Source organism: Diabrotica undecimpunctata, chromosome 8 (genome assembly GCF_040954645.1).
Source record: "Diabrotica undecimpunctata isolate CICGRU chromosome 8, icDiaUnde3, whole genome shotgun sequence".
Lineage (NCBI taxonomy): Eukaryota > Metazoa > Arthropoda > Insecta > Coleoptera > Chrysomelidae > Diabrotica > Diabrotica undecimpunctata.
Genome location: NC_092810.1, coordinates 29742016 through 29762858, shown reverse-complemented (window position 1 = coordinate 29762858; position 20843 = coordinate 29742016). Strand labels below are relative to the sequence as shown.

General features: G+C 33.3%; 2 protein-coding genes across 2 annotated transcripts in view; one reads left to right on the top strand and one right to left on the bottom strand.

Annotated features, from left to right (window-relative positions):
• The window catches only part of Marf1 (meiosis regulator and mRNA stability factor 1-like protein), a 57556-nt gene extending 45603 nt beyond the window's left edge, over positions 1-11953 (top strand). The window contains exons 16-21 of the mRNA XM_072539975.1: positions 95-295; positions 1641-1908; positions 3216-3373; positions 3572-3806; positions 5695-5793; positions 9706-11953. Coding sequence (XP_072396076.1) covers positions 95-295; positions 1641-1908; positions 3216-3373; positions 3572-3806; positions 5695-5793; positions 9706-9755 — 1011 coding nt within the window. The 3' untranslated portion in view covers positions 9756-11953. The remainder of the gene's footprint in view (positions 1-94; positions 296-1640; positions 1909-3215; positions 3374-3571; positions 3807-5694; positions 5794-9705) is intronic.
• Positions 11954-17825: 5872 nt separating this feature from the next.
• Positions 17826-18920, bottom strand: ND-PDSW (NADH dehydrogenase (ubiquinone) PDSW subunit). Its single transcript, XM_072541428.1, has 4 exons — positions 18743-18920; positions 18481-18616; positions 18284-18423; positions 17826-18035 (listed from the first exon to the last, which is right to left on the bottom strand). Exons 1-4 carry the CDS (start codon positions 18831-18833, stop codon positions 17908-17910), a joined length of 495 nt encoding a protein of 164 aa, XP_072397529.1. The 5' UTR covers positions 18834-18920; the 3' UTR covers positions 17826-17907.
• Between the last annotated feature and the right edge of the window lie 1923 nt (positions 18921-20843).

Below are 20843 nucleotides of genomic sequence, written 5' to 3'. Positions count from 1 at the left end.
TGTGATTTTTGACTATTTCTTACAGAGTGAGACCTTGTGGAGACTTTTCTAGTTCTCTACATAGAAATATCAAATTAATGTTATTTACTTTCAGGTCAACAACAGCAATGCTGGTTTATTGCTTGTTGCGATTGAAGTAGACACGATTCCCAGTGTTCTGACGGTCAGATCTTGGGCATTACTGCTGAAGTCTCCACATTGTCTAGATCTTAGTACCTTCCGGTATGAGTATCAATCGAGGTACAATAGCAGCTTCTCAATGGATGGACTACAACAGATCGGGAACGTAATTTCGGTAAGGGAATCATTTTTATTTGCGGAGTTTGTTATCCAGTAAAAATCTTCTCCACAAAACTGTACAAAGTTACTAATTACTAATTCAAAGTTAATCTAACTACATTTAAAAGGTTTTTACCCACGTATTTAATGGTTTCAAACATATACATCCATATAGCACTGACGATGGAATAGTTATTTCGAAAACGTTCTGTGATGTAGCTCGATAGGGTATCTTTATTGTATGGTCTTCCTTTCCAGCCTTGATGTTCTAGCACTTCTTCTCAAATAATCCATTTCAACTGCCAACAATTTTCTCTTCAGGTCTGCATTAATTGTCCATACTTCAGAGCCATAACAAAGAACTGATTCAACCATGGTTTGCCCTATTCTTTTTTTATTCCTTTTGAAAATGTTGCGATCCAGCCATAAGGAGTTCAGACATCCTACAATTTTACGTCCCTGATTAATTCGGTGTTTAATTTCGGTTTCTCCCAAGCCGTTCTTATCAATGATTGCACCTAAATATTTAAATTTTTCCCCTTGTTTGATTTCCACGTCCTCGTCTATCAACACTTCAAACCTTGCATCTGAATTGATAACTAAATATTCTGTTTTCTTGATGCTGACTTGTAACCCCCATTTTACATATTCTCTGTATAGACGCCTTATCATAAATTCTAGATCATAAGAATCTTGAGCTAGGACAATTTGGTCATCCGCAAAGTTCAGGGAGAATAGTACGTCATTTCCTATGGGGATTCCCATTTCCTGGCAGTGGTTTTTCCAATTTTGGAGGGCTGCCTCAATATATAAATTAAACAGTAAGGGTGACATACTGCATCCTTGTCTTAGTCCTTTAGTTATTTTTATTGGATCTGATAGTCTATTTCCGATTTTTAGGTATGTAGTGTTATCCCTGTATACTTCTGTGATTATTCCTAAAAGGTATGGACTAATGCCGAGTTGTTGTAAAGCTTGCCACAATTTAAGTCTTAGAACTGTATCATACTCTTTTTCTAGGTCGATGAAGGCTAGATGTACTTCGGTACCAACCGCTATTCTTTTTTCTATTAATTGTTAGAGTATAAACAAGTTATCAGTGCAAGATCTACCAGGCGTAAATCTACTTTGGTCTTCGCTAATTAGATGTCCTTCATCATCTTGTATTTTTCCATTTATTTTATCTTTGCAAACAATCTCCCGAAAGTAGGTAGGACACTTAATCCTCTGTAACAGTTAGGATCTTTTCGATTACCCTTTTTAAAGATGGGTTTATATAACTTTTATAAAAAAAACTTTTAAATATTTTTTTTAATTCCTCTTTTCAATAACCATTTTTATTATATATATATCTATTGTAGCTATCATTAAACAATGATGCAAACTACATATCCTTGACGAACTTGTACGTCCTGGCCGCTCAATTGTATCACGTCCTCTACAAGAACGGCGGCAGCGCCCTATATTGCAACATCGAAAAGTTATATCAAGATTTCTACGGGAAAGCTCTGAAGCTGAGTTCGTACCAAATTTATTCAATAGACGATTTCTACAATCACTACAACCTCATGTTTTTCATCAGAAGCAGCAAAAAGAAGACCGTGGTGGTACTTAATAGAAATCTAGCTGGTAAGTTGAACATTTGATTTTATTGATGGAAATTATACTGAAATTTTTTGGCCTCCTCGGTCGTCAGATTTGAATCCCCTCGATTTTTTCTTGTGGGTTTACCTACAGGAAAAGATTTAAATTGGTCAGTTGGAAAGAGTTATTAAAGAATGTGTTCAGAGTATTACTCCGGCTATGGTTAAAATGGTATTGAAAAGCTTTCGTTCGTGATAGAACAATTAGCTGTATTGAAAGAGAAGGCAGATATGTTGAGTAGTTAGTGAATTGGGGGGGGGGGGGGGGCTAATAATGTTCGTTAAATGATTACAAAAAAAATGAATTAATATGATGTGATATGACACTAATTTAAATGTATCGCTAAAATGTTACAAGGCAGATATTAACTAATTGATAGGTTCTTACTCTTACCTCTTCAATATTCATTAGATTTTTAATGAATTTTGTTTTGTGAAAATGTCCTTATCATTTTTTATCGGAACGGAAGAGGTATCATATTTGTATTAAATAAAAATGATGTTCGGTGTCGGTAATTTTAGTTTTTTCAACTAGAGAGATGTAATACTCTTGAGCGAAATTCATAATTTTTGACATACCTCGCATAAGATTGATAAAATCTGATATATGATGGTTGTATCTTAGATTTTAGACCATGCACAACTTTTTACGAAGAATAACTTTTTGGTAAAATTAATAATAAAAAAGTTTCCTATATGTTGCCAACTTAGTAGATACGCTGTTTATATATGACCAAATATATAAAAGAATAAAATCTAATATGATATCCCTTATCCCTTTTTTTTGAAACGCCGGTCATGTAAAAATAATTTGCAACTTTCTACTTTAACAAAAGTATCAATTAATGTGCAAAGAATATACGAACCGGAATATTTATATCTTGTCTATTTGCCACTGTATTACACATATTTCAGCCTTTTGGCATCATCAGATACAGATTGCAAAAGAGGGCGACATGAGAAACACATCCATTCGTATACGGGTGGTTGATTAATAAATTTTCAGTCTGTTCAAAACTAGCGCATTTTAAATGAATCAAATAGAAGCAAATCGAAAACTATGATGTTCTCCGTCCCTTTTCCTTAAAGGCCAATATATAGCACTTGATAATTTCGACTATTTTGATGGTCGGAAAAGAATGTCAAAGTATTAGTATGTAAATCATATAAAAGTTTTTCTTTTGCATGCTTTTTGGTGTATAATACGCCGCTTTCTGTATTATATAAAATTTATTTTAGAAAAAATAAGTTTTATCAATTATTTACAACTTGGATGATGGATCTTTGTTACAGAGCATTACGTATCTTTGCCACCGTCTATGTTCAAGCACAACGAGGCGGTAGGTAAGAGAGACAGTCCCAATAATTGGCCCCCACCGCCTCCACTCGAGATGGTACCAACAACTATCAAGCGATCGTGTCCTCCCAAGCCTGATACTCCACCAACACCTGTAAGTAAAACAATTTATTTTATGTGATTATCTTATTCACAATCGTAATGTAGCAGAGATATTTTTAATCTCTTAGAGATGAGTAACGAATATTCCTTTATAACTGTAACAATGCGACAAACTTTCTCAAATAACCTTGTTTTATAAGGTTTTCAAATATACATGTTCACAGCGCATTTATTTTTCTTCAAATTATAGGACAGCAATTCTCGGAACGTTTGGTCGATCAATCCTTCGTTCGAGAGTCCTTTAAACCTGTCGATACAAATGCCCATCATTCATAATCCACAGCTGTTGGGCAATCCTTACACTTTGATTTCACCTGCGCGCCATCTATTGCCGCCCTTGAAATATCTCTGGAATGGAATCACGCCGTCCATATCTTCTCCGGACCCGTCAGACTTACCGATGCCGGATAAACTGATGCTTAAAGGTAAGTTTAACGAACTTGGCTATTAAATTACGTCACTGCCTGTACTTCAATACACTATTCGTTTCAAATAAAATGGCGCCCACAAATAAAAATACAAAAAGTAAAACAAACTAGAGCGACTTTTGAATGAAACTCTTTTGTTCGGAGATAATGATAAAATAATGTCGAAAATTTTCTATAAGTTAACTTCTCTTTCAAGTATATCGTATAATTTGTCAGTTAAAGGGTAGATTTGAAGTAAGTTGCCTGTCTGCTAGGTTGTAATTGGTTCAAACACGACCATATTTACGTAAGAGAAAAATACTAAAATTTCATGTACTATATATGAGGAGATAACATGCAAACAGCCTTAAGTCACACAAAAATCAAAGTTGAGTTCGATGTGCCAATGCATTGTTCTGTTGTAGTCAAAGTGGTTTATTCTGATTGGTGCAAAAAAAATATTTGCAATGGTGACAGCATGTTAAAAACCACTTTTAAATGCAAAACAAGTTATTTTCGCTCTGCTGGTCCATGCAAACCAGCTTATTTCTAACCAACCAATAGAAGCGCTGCAACTACCTCTCAGCTGACCCAGTGAGTGTTGCAAATTTGAGGTTATGTAAGGGTTTTGTATTAAAAAGTTTTTGTCAGTACTATTTAGATTAGTAGCAGGAAGAAATGTGTGACTGCCTCGACGATGAGCGCTATGACTTGCATATTTAAAAAACTGTTTGTTGCATTAACTACCTAATATGACAATGTTTGTCACTTAGGTAATTCCTATATTATTATTTTATAAAAATAAAAGTTTCTTTAGAAAACTATTTAAACCTTACTTTATTGCTTTATTACTTATTTACATGTAAATCAGCTTATGTGCACAACATTTTACATACAAAACGACTTATTTCCACTGAGTTCGTGCAAAAAGTCTTATTGCCAAAAAAAATCAATTTTTTAAACTATAACATTGATTAGAACTCATTATCCTTTTTCAGAGTAGAGTTTTTCGCCCTCCCTGAAAAATTAATAAATTTAAATGAAAGATTAATACTATTACAAGAATTATTATTAAAACTCAACAGGATTCTGGGTTGAACCGCGTAGATTATACATCCTCTCTAATGTCTTCTTCAACTACTGTACTGTACTGTTTTCTGAACTTGCCACTATATTTTCTCTTGTTTCTTGATGTAGATATCCCTCCTATAATGGCATATATACAGCATCGTTAGAGAAATATTTATTAAAAGTATCTACCTACGTAATGTCTTTAATTAAAGAACTTTCACTACAACAAACACACGCAACTCAATCTACCTCAGACTAACTTTGAAATATAACTGAATAACATTATTTCTTGTTCACAACTGGTTGCAATGATAAGTGATAATATAAAAACGTGGTATATCTATGACTCGCAAACTTTCCAATTCGGGTAAAGTGATTAGCAGACTAAACATTATTCTTTCTTAGTAAATCGTCGTCTATACAAACAATTATTACGTTAGTAAAAGCTATTGTGAGTGTAAGTCCGAACCTTTATATTTCCATTCATCGCTGTTATCGGTAATATGACTCAGACATTAAAAGCTTGAGTAACGTCTGCATATTCTGACCGAATTCCATTTGTACTATATATGCTTTTCATTTGTTGTTACGTATAGGCCTTCTTTACTTTAGAACATGGTGCTAAAAACAATTAAATTAGCTAATATTAGGGAAAATAAATATTTTGACATTAAAAAGAAGAATTTTATGAGAACTTTGGTAACTTTTTAGTTGTAAACCAAGCTTTTAGTCATTTAAACAAACTGAAACGTAAAATAGTTTTCGTTGACATATACAGCCGAAAAAAAAAGTCCCCAAAACAAAATATTGTTCGTTAACCTTTTGTACTTTTCAGGTGGAGTTGCAGATGATTCACAAGATTCTGGTGTTAACATAAAACTGGATAATTCTCCTTCAGATACAGAAAACGATGCTGCTACTTCTACAAATTTAGGTAAACATCTTCCAGTATTATTATTTTTAAGTTATTCAAACAAAAATAGTGACACAGTATAAAACATATTTTTTACATAGTCTCTATCGTATTTGTTGGAATAAACGACATTTATTTGTTTGTTGGAGCTATTTGTTGTTACATAATATGTTCTCAATATATGATTGAAAAGAATGAGAAAGATACAAACTTCTTCTAAGGATGCCTGTCTGTTTCGAACGTTGGCGATCATTCTGGCTATGATGACTTTGTTGGTTGCTATACGAAATAGCTGTGTTGAGGTCTGTCTATACCATGCTCTCAGGTTAGCAAGCCAGGATATTCTTCTTCGTCCTGGGGACCTTTTTCCTTCAATTTTACCTTGCAAAATGCATTGAAGTAGCTCGTATCTGCCTTGAATTCTCATTATATGTCCCAAGCACTGCAGCTTACGGCCCTTCACGATGTTGACCAAATCCGCGGTTGTGTTTATCCTCCGCAGTACTTCTTCATTGCTGACTTTGTCTGTCCATGGTATCCTCAGGATCCTTCTGTATAACCATAGCTCAAAAGCCTGAAGTTTTGATAGAGCTTCCGCCTTCAATGTCCAAGTTTCTACTCCGTACAGAAGCACTGAGTACACCTAACATTCAAGGAGCCTTATTTTTGTTTCTAGGGTGAGATCATGGCTCTTGAACACAGAACTCATAGTCAAGAATGCACTTTTTACCTTTCCGATGCGACATTTAATCTCTTGGGTATTCTCCCACGACTCATTGATTATAGTTCCCAAGTAGTTGTATTGTGAGACACGTTCAATTCTCAAAGATAAAAAAAGACAATAGTTTCTGCCTTTACCTACGGATGCATCATCACTTGATGCAAAAATGTTATATAAAAGGTATGTCCCAAAAGGATCAGAACTTCGTTTATCGCTTCGTGACAAAACATTCCAGTGCCTTCTCTTGGGTATGGCAAGTTACCAATACGAATTGTCTAGTTCATAATCCTGTTGACGCTCAACAAGACTTTTGAACTCTTTTTAGTCAATAAGACTCTTAGAAAATTTAACAGATCGCTCTTAATGCTTTATTTTTCGTTACCATAATTAGACAGCCTTTAAACTTTCAGTTGTATTCATCGCATGGCTATGAACATTCAGTAAGTCTTCAGAAACTCTAATAGATGGCGCCGGCAGTAGAGAACATACTTTATTATTCGTTAGCATTATTTATCAGCAGACAGCTGCCAAAATTTCAGTTATATTTATCACATACTTTCAACTTTATTATCGTTTGTTTAAAAAGCTGTTTTGTTTATTTACAAAAAAGTCATATTTTATTTTGAAGGATTGCTGCCAAAGGGATCAAAACTGGAGTTAAAGTACTCTGCAATTGGCAACTTTTTACAATTACCCTGAATGATTATGTGAAAGAAACGTCCCGAAATTATTTGTAAAATCCCCGATATGCATTTGAGTGATCGACGAATCTAGTATCGTGAAATAGTTGAGGCAATGGAATTTCACCAGGCAGTTGTTAGTTTCACTCAATTTTTCATGAAAAATTTGGTATTTGTCTCAGTAGATACTAAACAGCAATCGTTTTTCTTGACCCAATCCTTAAAATAACGGTTGAGCTAAGAAATTGAGAGACAATATCCTGATTTAAATAAGAAAAATATCTGTTTCATTAAAATAAGGCTCGACTTAAGGCTTTTCGCATCAGCGTTTCTTAGGTGATGGGTTTATTGTTTTCTATTGGACGCTGTTTTAGAATGGCTCCTACAGCATCAGTCATAAGGTTAAAGGGTTTGACGGAATCTGGATATTGCAAAAGTGGTTTATTAATCAATAACAATGATAAATATATCCAAGTAGCATTCAAAAGCTAACCAATAAACCACCCAGACTATCATAGATAAACGGGGAAAAGATCACTTATAGGGGGTTGAAACTCGCTATACGACTAGCATAGATATAGATGTGCAAAAGTTAGTAGAGAATAAACCCTTGCCTCAAATATCCCATTGATTTTTTATTTTATGTTAAATTTTAAACATAACATGTAAAATCGGTAAGATAGTTTCGAAACAAATTCAGATTTCCGCTTTAATCTGAACCTTCTAAAAATGCAAGGTATAACAGACGTTGATAAAGATGTTAATAGAGACATGGGGAAATTTGCATTCCACAACATGTCTATCAACTAAGCAGAAATCCTTAACGAATTTGTTTCTTGTACTCATACAGAGTAGATCCGAATAAAATTAAAAAGACAGCAAAGATTTGATTTCACGTACAAAGCGTCTATGTATCTGTTGATACGTATTTCGACTTAATAAGTCTCATCAGAACAGTTATTCATAGGCGTTCTCAACGTGAAAAATAAATCTTTTCTTCTTTTTAGAAGCAAAAATAAAATGGCTTCGTTATGGACGCAATAGCGACATCTGATAGAAAAATCGGTAAGATAGTTTCGAAACAAATTCAGATTTCTGCTTTAATCTGAACCTTCTAAAGATGCAAGGTATAACAGACGTTGATAAAGATGTTAATAGAGACATGGGGAATCTAAAATTTGCATTCCACGACATGTCTATCAACTAAGCAGAAATCCTTAACGAATTTGTTTCTTGTACTCATACAGAGTAGATCCGAATAAAAGTAAAAAGACAGCAAAGATTTGATTTCACTTACAAAGCGTCTATGTATCTGTTGATACGTATTTCGACTTAATAAGCCATTTTATTGTTGCTTCTAAAAAGACAGAAACGATTTATTTTTCACGTTGAGAACGCCTATGAATAACGTTCTGATGAGACTTATTAAGTCGAAATACGTATCAACAGATACATAGACGCTTTGTACGTGAAATCAAATCTTTGCTGTCTTTTTTCATTTTATTCGGATCTACTCTGTATGAGTACAAGAAACAAATTCTTTAAGGATTTCTGCTTAGTTGATAGACATGTCGTGGAATGCAAATTTTAGATTCCCCATGTCTCTATTAACATCTTTAAAAGGTCTGTTATACCTTGCATTTTTAGAAGGTTCAGATTAAAGCAGAAATAAAAAGAGAAATCAAACGATTTCTACTTAGCGAAACCGCATTCAAATCTTAACCACTGTGTTTCCTAAAATTTGCGAAACAAACAGCTGGATAAATTACTCGGCAAGGGAATCTAAAATTGCATTCCACAAGCCGTTCATCCTAGTCAAAATTCGTAGTGAATTCAGTTTCTCGTACTTCCAACGAAGTAAATAACAAAACAGAATGACGGTATTAAATTTTTGTTTTGATACAGTGCAGCAACAACCGCAGAGCAGTGACTATACCGTTCTGAAGAGACCTAAGAAGGTCGAAATACGTATCAGCGGTTGTTGCTGCACTGTATCAAAACAAAAATCTAATACCGTCATTCTGTAAAGCAGAAATCTGAATTTGTTTCGAAACTATCTTACCGATTTTTCTATCAGATGTCGCTATTGCATCCATAACGAAGCCATTTTATTGTTGCTTCTAAAAAGACAGCTTTGTACGTGAAATCAAATCTTTGCTGTCTTTTTCATAACATGTAAATTTTAAACCATAATAAAATACTTGTAAATAATATTTCGTTTGTATATTATTTTTTAAAATAAACTTTTTTTGAACGAATAGAGTTCTCCCTCTTCAAATTTAATACGGCCCTCAACTTCTAGAAGGTTGGACCAAACTGACCTAAACTGATGCCTGTTTTGTCTATCTTCCGAATTATTACTTTTTGGATGGTTTAAAAAAGTTATAGAAACTTTCATCGAACAAAAGTCTGAATGCCACCTCTCTCATGAACCTCTAAACAGATCCACCCTGAAGTTATATACAAAAGTAGAATACTTTTTAAACAAAATTCATTAAAAACTAACAATTAAACTTTTGCTTTCTGTTGTAGGTGAAAATGGAAAACCATCGTTTGCAACTTTCCTAAACTTTAGCAGTTAAGTTATCAAGAACGAAATAACACATACGCACAAGTTTTAACGAAAAACCTTTTGAAACTGTTGTTCCAAGTGGAAATTGGCAATTTTATCGAAAGTCTAATCCGTTTTCAACGTTACACGTATACTATATTTTTGTTAAAGTATATTCTTGTAGTACAAAGATGACCTAGATCTCGTAAATGTGGTTCTCAAGTATTTTAAATACTTTTTTAGATCATAAAAATACTCATTTTTTACAATTTCACAAAGTGAGAATAATTTACCATCATTGCGAGCAAGAACAACGATTTATATAGATTTATGTTCGTTTTAGGTCGTATTTTTTTAAATTGTCATTAGCTACTTAATTTTTTTACTAGTTACTAGTTTTAATTCAAAATTGTGTCCGTTCCAAAAGAGGTACAAGAGATTTCTTTTAAAAAATATATTTTTCGGTGCGCCAGTAAATATTGGCCACCCTGTGCATTTAAAACATTTATTTAAATGTGCATTTTATGGATCCTTCTTCACATTGACTTTTTTGCAGACATCTCTTGTACCTTAAATAGTTTTTATGATCCGAAAAATCTTTATTTAAATGCTGAAATGGCATTCAAGTAGGAGGTATTGTAAGTATCAAATTAATTTTTAGCTGAACTGATTGTCTGAGAGAACTTTGTACAGAATGTTCCACGTTATATGTTTGGATATGTTCAACATTTAAAAATTTTTGATTGCGTTAGTAAATTGATATATTAGTAATATATAAAGTTTTAATTTACGTACTATTTGGTATATTTGCTTTAAAACGGAAGCAAGTAGTAGATTTGGCGGTACATTCTGTACAACTTACACCATCGCTGTAAAAAATTAGCTGAATTGATTATTTCAATAATTTTTTTGTAACACTATACAAAACGTGAAGGAAAAATATCCTCCTCCTCGTCAGTCCTAATCCCGTATAGGAATGTGGTGACATTATCAACTTTTTATAATTTTTTAACAATTCCTTCCATTCTTCTCTGTCTTGGGCTACGTGTAACCCTCGACTAGTCAGTATTATTGTTTGATCCATCCAAAGGCTTGGAGCTCTTCCTCTAGATCTTTTTCCTTCAACTATGCCCTGGATTACAATTTTTTCCTTCCAAGAAAAATCTACATGAATAAATAATAATGTATGCTGACACAAGAATCAAACATTCAAATTAAAAAAATGTACATAGACTTTTGTATTTCAGCGCCATGCTATTAGAGATAGTTTTTAGCGCTAAACGAATCTTGTACCATGTTAACTTCAGACGTAAATGATGCCGTCGACAATGACTTTATATGTCATTATTTAAATTATCATATCTCAAAACCTTATTATTGAGAGTTGTTAGCTCAAATTAAATTTGTCGACTTATTAAGGTTAGCTGTTCGGTTTTCGTGTCCTGTAGTGTAGTGCCACTTCAGATGTCATTTGTCAATTATGTGTTTTTTATTGTCAACGACTTTATATAATATGATTGCTTAAAACGTCTACTCCAAGCTTATTTATGCAAATTATGCCTGTTATTTGTTTATGTGGTATATGTAAGATGGATGAGCTGATTAAAAGAACAACATTGATATTTTGTTGATAAAAAACTTTAGAGCTAATAAACACTTTTTAATAGAGAAATTCATATTGTTCCATTCACGTCATTGTCAACCTTTTTGTATGTTATTTTTTTTTAATTGCAAGTTTCTATTTGTAATTATAATTGATTTGTTTATATTTGTTGCATGATTTATTCACATATTGATTCTTTTTGTGTAGTGGTACAATTAAAATTATTGAAATATTCACATTCGTTTCTCTGTTGTTTATGGCATTGTGTTTTAAAGACCAATTTGTTTCATCATTCCTATGATTTGTGTCTGTGATTGTGTACTATTTATTATTATTCAGTTAGTAGATAAGTCGATATCTTTCGAACAAAAAACTGCTATCGACTTACCGGTTTTATTTCTGTTGTGTAAATTGCATTTATTGAATTTTTGGTTGTTTTAGAAAACAGCGCTGATGCAATTTTTATGCAATACTATTTTGTAATGTAATTATTACTTTTTTACAATATATGTGACTTTTTTTCAAGTATAGAATGTAAGAAAATTCGTCTGTACGATTTTAAAATCGGTTCTGCCAAAAAAAATGTATTATGATGTGTTATAAATAAATAAATTTGTACTTTTTTATTGTCGCTTTTATATTTAACCCTCCCTCTATTATAGAAGTATAGTTCAAACGAAATTCGGTCAGAATGTGCAGACGTTCTTTAAGCTTTTAATCCCTGAGTCACATTACCGATAACAGTGATGAATGAAAATATAAAGGTTTACACTCACAATAACTTTCACGAACATAATTGTTTGTATCTTCTTCTTCTCATGGCGCTGTCTCCTTTCGAAGGTTGGCGATCCAAATGGTAATTGTAGTTTTGGAAACTGCTGCGCGAAAGATTTCTGCGGATGAGCGGTCGAACCATCTCCTCAGGTCTTTCAGCCACGAGTTCTGGCGTCTTCCTACTGGTCTTTTGCCCTGTACTTTTCCTTCCAGTATAACTTGAAGTAATTCACATCTTTCGCCTCTCAACACATGACCCAAGTATTGCATTTTCCTTTCTTTGATTATTCTTAGTAATTCTTTTTGTTTACACATGCGACGAAGTACCTCAACATTAGTAACTCTTTGTACCCATGGGATTCTCAACATTCGTCTGTATATATACATCTCAAAGGCATCTATTCTTTTTTCTATTTCAGAGTCCATTGTCCAACTTTCACAGCCATACAGTAAGACAGAAAAAACGTAACATCTGATCATTCGGATTCTAAGCTGCAGACTAAGGTCTGATCTTGTAAAAAATGTTTTCATGCTCATGAATGCTTTCCTTGCTTGTTCGATTCTTGATAGGATTTCTTTTTTTTTTGATTACCCTGACTATTGATATTTGCTCCCAAATATTTTATGGAATTTACTTGTTCTATTATTTGACCCTTGGCATACACATGTACGTTTATTGATGTCTTTGAAAATACTAAATAAATAAATATAAGTTTTAGTTTTGAAAACGTTTAGATGTAAACCGAACATTTCGCTGTGGTGAACTATCGCATTTATTATATTATGTAGTTCTTGTGCGTTGCTTGCTATTAAGACGGTATCATCAGCATATCTGATGTTGTCTATGCTGATTCCGTTAATCTTAATTCCGCCTTGAACCTCTTCTAATGCTTCTCTGAATATAGACTCCGAATACAAATTAAACAGTAGCGGTGATAAAACGCAACCCTGTCTCACTCCTTGTCGGATTTGTATATCTTCGGATGTTGTGTGCTTTCAATTTCAATTGTTGCCGTTTAGTGCCAGTATAGTTCTGAGATAATTCGCAAGTCTTGTTCCTCAACTCCAGTTGTTTTCGATCATCTTTTGATGGTTAACGCAGTCAAATGCTTTTCGATAGTCAATAAAACATGCATATACATCTACATTCATGTATATGCATCGTTGCGTTAACACATTTAAAGCAAAAAGAGCCTCTCGTATTCCCAATCCGTTTCGAAATCCGAATTGAGTGTCACTCATCTGGAACTCGCACTTCTTGTAAATTCGTGTATGGATAATTCGAAGAAAAGTTTTAAGGACATGAGACATCAAGCTTAATATTCGATAATCATCGCATTGTGAGGAATTCGATCTTTTTGGTAATGCTACGAATGTTGATTTTAGCCAGTCTGTTGGTATTTTACCTGTGTCATATATCTGATTGAATAGTTCTGTTATTAAGTCTAGGCTTTTACTTTCGTTATCTGCAATTAGTTTTAGTATTTCGACATTGATATTGTCTGGACCGGTGGCTTTTCCATATTTCTGAGATTTTACTTCGTGAATCACTTCTTTGGTTATTTCTAGGCTTTTTTCATTTATTCGATTATCTGTGATTATCTTTACTTTTTTATGAATATTAAAGGTGTCGTATTTTTCCTGAAGCTGTTCGATGTCTAGGCATTTTGTTGACATCCAGTTTTCTTTCGCCTACCTGCACTTTTTTCTAATGATTTTGTTGATTCGCCTAACTGGATTGTGATCGCTATGTATATCAGCTACAGGGTATGTTTTCGTAGATTGTATGTACTTCTTAAAGGTGTTATTGAGCAAAATGAAGTCAATTTGATTTCTAACAATTCTGTCTGCAGGTGATTTCCAGGTGTATAGCCTTTTAGGATGTTGTTTGAAGAAAGTATTGGCTCTTAACAGATTGTTTTCTACGCAGAATTGTACAAGTCTCTCTCCTCTATTATTCCTGGTACCTAGACTGTATGCTCCTATGTGGTCTCCTTCAGCATCACGACCAATTTTAGCGTAAAGTCACCCATGATCATCGTTATCTCGTCTCTTTTTGTCAGTCGTATTATTTCATCTATGTTGTTATAAAATTTTTGGATTTCTTCGTCTGACTTGTCACTTGTTGGAGCATAGACCTGAATAATATTTAATTTTCTGTGAGTTGTTTGTAATTTCAACATTGCTACTCTATCATTTAGATTGATGAAGTCTGTGACTGATTGAGCAATTTTGTTCGACACTAATATAGCAAGCAGTTCCATTTTTTGTTATTTGTACTCCTGAACCAGGCCATCTTACTTCACTCATCCCCAAGATGTCTATTTTCAGTCTTACCATCTCGGCTTCAGTGTTTGCCAGTTTTCCGGACATAAATAAGCTGCGTACGTTCCAGGTGGCAATGCATACTATTCGGTCGTATATTTGTATTCTCTGTCCACTTTCTTGGGTAGTTGACGGGGGGATTCTTCGCACCCTCTCCCCATTTAAGGGGTGCCCCAGACTGAGGGCCATTTTCTTTTTCTCGTCTGCCATTTAGATTTGTGGAAAATATAATGGGGTGGTTTTCCCGTTGCCTTCCCCATCGCAGTACCACAACCATTTAAACTGCTCAAGTCATGCTTGTGGTAACCCAGTTACAAGCTGGTCCAGGATCATTTCCTCTACGCCTTGAACTGGTACTGATCATCGCTGGTGCCCTTCATCAGGGAGGGATAGAAAGTAGGAAACTAGATTTTGGAAGGATAAAGGAATGGGACATGATTTCTCTCAGTAATAAATTGAGAGCAAAGCATGGCTTTGCTAATTATAATAAGACATAGCTAATTTATTTATGAACTTCTTTCAAACAGTGTATTCACTAAATAATAACAACCTTTGCGTACCTATCCATCCATTAAACAGCAACTTTAGTACAAATATTTGTCCCTCTAAGATTACCATGACTGATATTTTTAATGGCATAAATGAGCTGCCCAATAAGCTTACTGCTGATCCAAATGGAGTGCCTAATTTTTTATTAAAAAAGTTTGTCTGTACCCTTGTAATGCCATTTATTATATTGTTTAATAGATCTCTGGAAACCTCTATGTTTCCTTCTTCAAGGAAAGAAAGTTATGTTGTTCCTATATTTAAAAATGGTCAAAAAGACAATATCGAAAATGATCGTAGCATATGTGTACAATCTGCAATCCCTAAGCTCTTTGACTGTCTTATAGCAAAGCAACTTTCTTGGTTAGGTAAAGGTTTAATATCTCAATCACAACATGGTTTTTATAGCAAAAAATCCACTGCAACAAACTTGGTTTGCTATCAATCTGATATATTATCTCATATGGAAGACTGTAAACAGGTAAATGCAATATAAAATACACAGATTTTTCCAAAGCATTTGATCGTGTAGATCACCAAATACTTTTGAGCAAAATAAATAATGTAGGCTTTCATGTCAGGTTTGTTGAATGGATTAAAAACTCTATATCTGGGAGAAGTCAAAGAGTCAAGATAGGTTGTCATCTATCTGACAGTATCTCAGTAATATCTGGAGTTCCTCAAGGAGGTCACACTGTTTCCTAAATAGTTAATGTCTATTGTTGGCAGAATACTTGAAATTTTGGAAAGTTATAGATAGCTTAAAAGATCAAGCCTTGCTACAAGATGACTTAGACCGACTACAAAATTGGTGCAATCAGAACAAACTCCACTTAAATGTAAAAAATGTTTTTATAAGTTTTTCTCGTAAAGTCTGTAGAATTGGAACAAGCTATACCTACTATTAATAATCAACCACTCAATTACGTTTCTTCTATTCGGGATTTGCCTGTCTTTTTAGCTATCTGAATTAATGTCATTTATTGTTGTGGGACATACACTGGACCAGATTTTACGAAACACTTTACTTGCTTTTCTATAACGCTATGCACATCGTCACCCTCGTTTTGAGAGTGACCGCGAATCAGAAATTTATGGGTTATGCTTTTGACATTTATTTTCTGTACTGGGTACACATAAGCCGGTAGGATATATTTATTTTTTTGCTGCCAGCAACAATTATCAGAATAAAATGTGAAGTTCAGTTCTTTACCAGGATTAGCCTGTATAATTTTTTCTATATATTTCAGAGTACAATCCAAATCTCATTTCCCCACGTTTACCATTCGCATTTCGAAATTTTTAGTGAACAGTCACTCACAGTAAAATTAAAAAACAGTTAAGTAATTTTACTTTTATAAAAAAATAATGCAACTTGGCCTTTCGGTACTGGCATCACAGCTTGTAAGTCGTATACAGCGACTATTGTTGATTCTATGTTAGTATTTTTCCCTTTTCTGGATAGTTATTTTTTTTTTTTTCAAATGGTTTTCGTACACCAACAATACTTTTTTTTTTCATCCTCAACAGCATTTTTGAAATTTTCACAAAGATCACACTGATTTTCTTTTGGTGTATGGAAGAAAATGTTAAAATCTTTATTAAAAATGCGGTTAAAAGTAGATGCACACACAAATGATAAGTTTTCTTCTGTACTCTTTGTAGTCTCGATATAAATCAGCTAAAGACTTTTCACACTGGATGTATTCACGTGACGTCTTGTCTCTAAAGTAATTTGATTTGACGCGAATTATGAATGTTCTTGGGAAAAACACTTTTTTAAAAACTGAACTTCACAATTAAAACTTTTATTTCGACTTACAAAGATTTTATAAACAACAATAATAATTTAAATCAGACTATATTTTAAATCAGACTGAAAAATATTGATTTTAACATGGTGTTTTTATAATTTATTAATTGCTGATCTTGCTGTTCAATACGTCGCAATTTAGTCCAGAATGTTCAAGCGGTAGCCCCGTGTTGGAATCCACGTGGTGGAACTTACTGGATGGTAGCGGTCATTGTACTGTAACTCGCGTCATATCATTTATAAAATGTTTGACACCTTCATAGATCTCCGGTTCCACTGTATGTTGTTTGCCATGTTTTCCGCCTAATTCATCTTGTATTAAACCACACTGTTTTTTATAGAGATGTAGCAATGGGTTGATCGTTTATAGCAAGAGTATTTGTAAAAAATGTTTTGCAAACTCTAATGTGATCATTGTTTACTGTGTTGAAGAATATCTGTATTTTGGTTTATTTCTATAGTATGTCTAATAATGAATTCTCTTTGTGTTTGTAATTCTCCCAAACTCCAATACTTATTAAAAATGTCTTGTCTTGATGTTTCGTTTATTCGTAAATGGCAAATTAACCTGCATTTTTGGCCACAAGTCAAATCTGTTTTCCTTGCAGGTACTTGGTTTTTTGTTCACAGATTCATATGCTTTGTCAGTATTGCGAAGACGTTTTGGCTACATTGTGTTTCCAGATTTCTATATTAAGTACCCTTAAGTATTATTGTTTCGGTCTCTCGAAGAAACATTGGTTCCTGCAAAAGGACTTAAATTATCCACAACTCTATCATCTGAGCTACTGGTAGAAGAGCTTCTTGAAGAAGAGTTACTTGATGGTTTTATTGTTCTACCTTGAAGCAAACTATAGGTTTTACTTTGCACACTAGGAACAAAATGTGGATCTCAGTCAGAATCATTGGGATAAAGGTTGCTCTGGTCTGAGTGCATCAGTGAAGTAATAAAAATCGAACATATAATTTCCCAGCTTGAAAAAGGGACCTTTACAGGACTTCTCAGGAGCAGAAATTATTTTAAATAAAAGTAAGAACAAGGTAGAGATTGAAAATTTAATATTAACTACAATATATTACACACTGCTGCCCTATACTAATATTAATTAGCACAGGTACATATTACTGTTCTGATGGAGTATCACTTTTCATTCCACCTCCCACTGGACCATGCCTGCGTTCCCAAATCATCCTATGTTTTTGTTTCATATAAGCATCAGTAGCATTGCCATAAGCTCCCAAGTCACCATCTACAATAATGTTTTATAGAAATTAAAGGAATTTGAAGGGTTCACAAAAAAGTAGATATTGTCACTTATCTTGGGCCAATTTAACCATAATTGATATAGAAGCACATTTTAAAAGTCTAAATAAATTCATGATTTTGTAAAACTCTAATGAAAAACACTTTAATATTAGAAGATTTTAAAAACCATAATGTCAAAACAGAGCTTCTTAGATATAACCCTTTTGTGTACATCCTTCTTGTTATACTTACACTTAATGAACCAGTTAGTGGAAGCCTCTTGATATTGTTCCAAAAGAGGTCTACATCTCTCTATATGATCAGGAGCTTCATACAGTGTACATTCTTCAAATCGTTCCCTCATAATGTTTAGTATTTCACTATCAACAAGTCTAAAAATTGATTATGTAATCGTTTGTTATAATAGAAATATTAAATGACTGCCTTACTTGTCTCTTTTAAATTGAATATTTGCTTCTGAAATACAAACGATATCATCAGTGTAGCACTCATCAATGGTAGGTACTCTTCGAAACTTTTGATGGTACCAAGCAGATTGTTTTTGATTAGGTTCTACGATCTTTTCTAAAAGGCAATATAATTATTAATATCACTGATTTCTACAAATAAATACTGCATATATTTTAATGTATTTAGTTAATTTACTACATTTTTACAGTAAAATATTTTTAGGTTAAGTAATTTTCTCACCTCTCACCCATATAGCTGGGGCTTCTAATGTGTTCGCTACAGCAAATACGAATTTTTCAATTATATTCCGGGGGGCTACGTCCTCTGGCATGTTTACAAATAAGGTCTTTATTTGATAGCCTTCTCTATTAAATTGAATTAATTATTTGATTTGTCAAACTCACATCAGCAGCTGATTGCTGATGCTGATATTCATTGTACCATGGATTTTAATATAATTTGTAAGTGTAAGCTGGGCTGATGTCTATTTAAATAATCATTTGTTGCAATATTGGAAAGAAGAAAAATCTTTCTCTCTTATGCTTATGTAATATTGACATTTACTAGTTAGGCAGCCAAAAATACAGTGTCTGGGGAAAAATTTATAAAAAATCGATCTCAAAACAAAAAAAAATAGAAATAAATAAACTGCAATTTATATAACATAGGCTTGTGATATATAAATCTGATAATAAATCCTTTTGTGATAGTGAGAGAGTAGGCTTTTACGGCCAACGTAATTGTCTCTAGACCGTGTCTATGTAATCACTGGTAGGATATAAGACTTGAAAACTTTTGCCTTGAGATTTATGGGAATATTATTGTTCCGGAGGACAATTCTAAATAAACTGTAATGATCTAATGATCAAATGAGCCAGTTGAAGATCTCTCAAACAACACATCACATTGATGCAGACTTAGCTTATAAATGTAAGCAGTTGGTTAAAGAAAAGGCCAAGCAAGACTCCTCATATGTCTGTTACACTTTCGATCTTCACGAGTGCCTGCCAACTCCTTTTTTGGAAACTTCTGTTTCATTTTATAAGAAAAAGTACTGGACTTACAATTTAACTGTAGGGGAATGAATCAACTACTCACCGTGGAGCAAATATGATTGCACCATTGCAAATTATGAATAATGAATCTGTTACCCGAAGACATTAAACTAACCGCTTATGCATATGTTACGAGCAAAGCCGGAAATTGGATAATCTTAGAATTGTACGGAAACTATTGTCCACTTCTAGCATTGTACCACCAAACCACAGACTAAATAACAATCAGAATGCCCACTCTGAAGTGTTTCAGCACGAGATCGCCATATTTTAAACGGAAACATAGACTCGAATTGATAAATTTGTGACAAGCTACGACAGAATTGTAATTTAAATTTTTAGAGATTAATAATTTAGTAAATTGGAAATAATTTAATCTATTCTTCAAGTAAAAGTACGAATAAAATAGTGCATATTATGTCTGGTTGCCGTAAATAAATTAAACCGGGTTAATTTTTCTATGCACAACAGATAAAATTTTACTGAACAGCACTGGTCCCGTTTAAAACATGGCTGATTCCGTTTGCGCGTACTTATCTTGACAAGCAAAGTGGGCATTCTGGTTGTTTATTATTCTGTACCCAAGCTGTACAATGTTCGAAATGATCAAAATTAAAAATGATTATCGAAACGTTCTAACGCTCATCGATTCGAATCGATTATTATTGACAAGCAACACACAAAATCAAAAATTTCTTGTTAATTATTTAATATTTTTATATTTTCTATTCATATAGAGTTTTTATTTTTCAAAATAAAATGTTGTGTTAAACTAAAATATGAATAAGAAGAACAAATTGTTCTACGATAGAGTTATAATGTTAGTGAAACATTTCAAAGCTTCAAGAGATAGATACATCACTATTGGCGATGTCAACGAACTATAGGGGGCGCTTTGACAGATGATCAGCTGATCACGCACGTAGGAAAACAAAACAGAGTAGAGCTTCCATAATCTTTGTAGGTGAATAATTGTTGTGTGTAAAAATTATCCGTATTTATTATTTTCCATTTATTTTTTTTTGTTAACGCAATGGCAAATAAAGAAATTGAAGTTAGTCTGCTCGATATTTTGACATATATAGGAGACACAAAAAAACCTTTAAAAGAAGGCGAGGCCTTGTTAAAGGCTGGCCACGTTTTGTTGTGTGGCAAATATAATATGATATATTATTTCCTAAATACATATAAATAAAACACTTGGTTGTTTTTATATCATTATTATTCCAAAATGGTACAATTTTTTTGTTTGATTAGCATAAAAAACAAGCAATATTACGATTTGT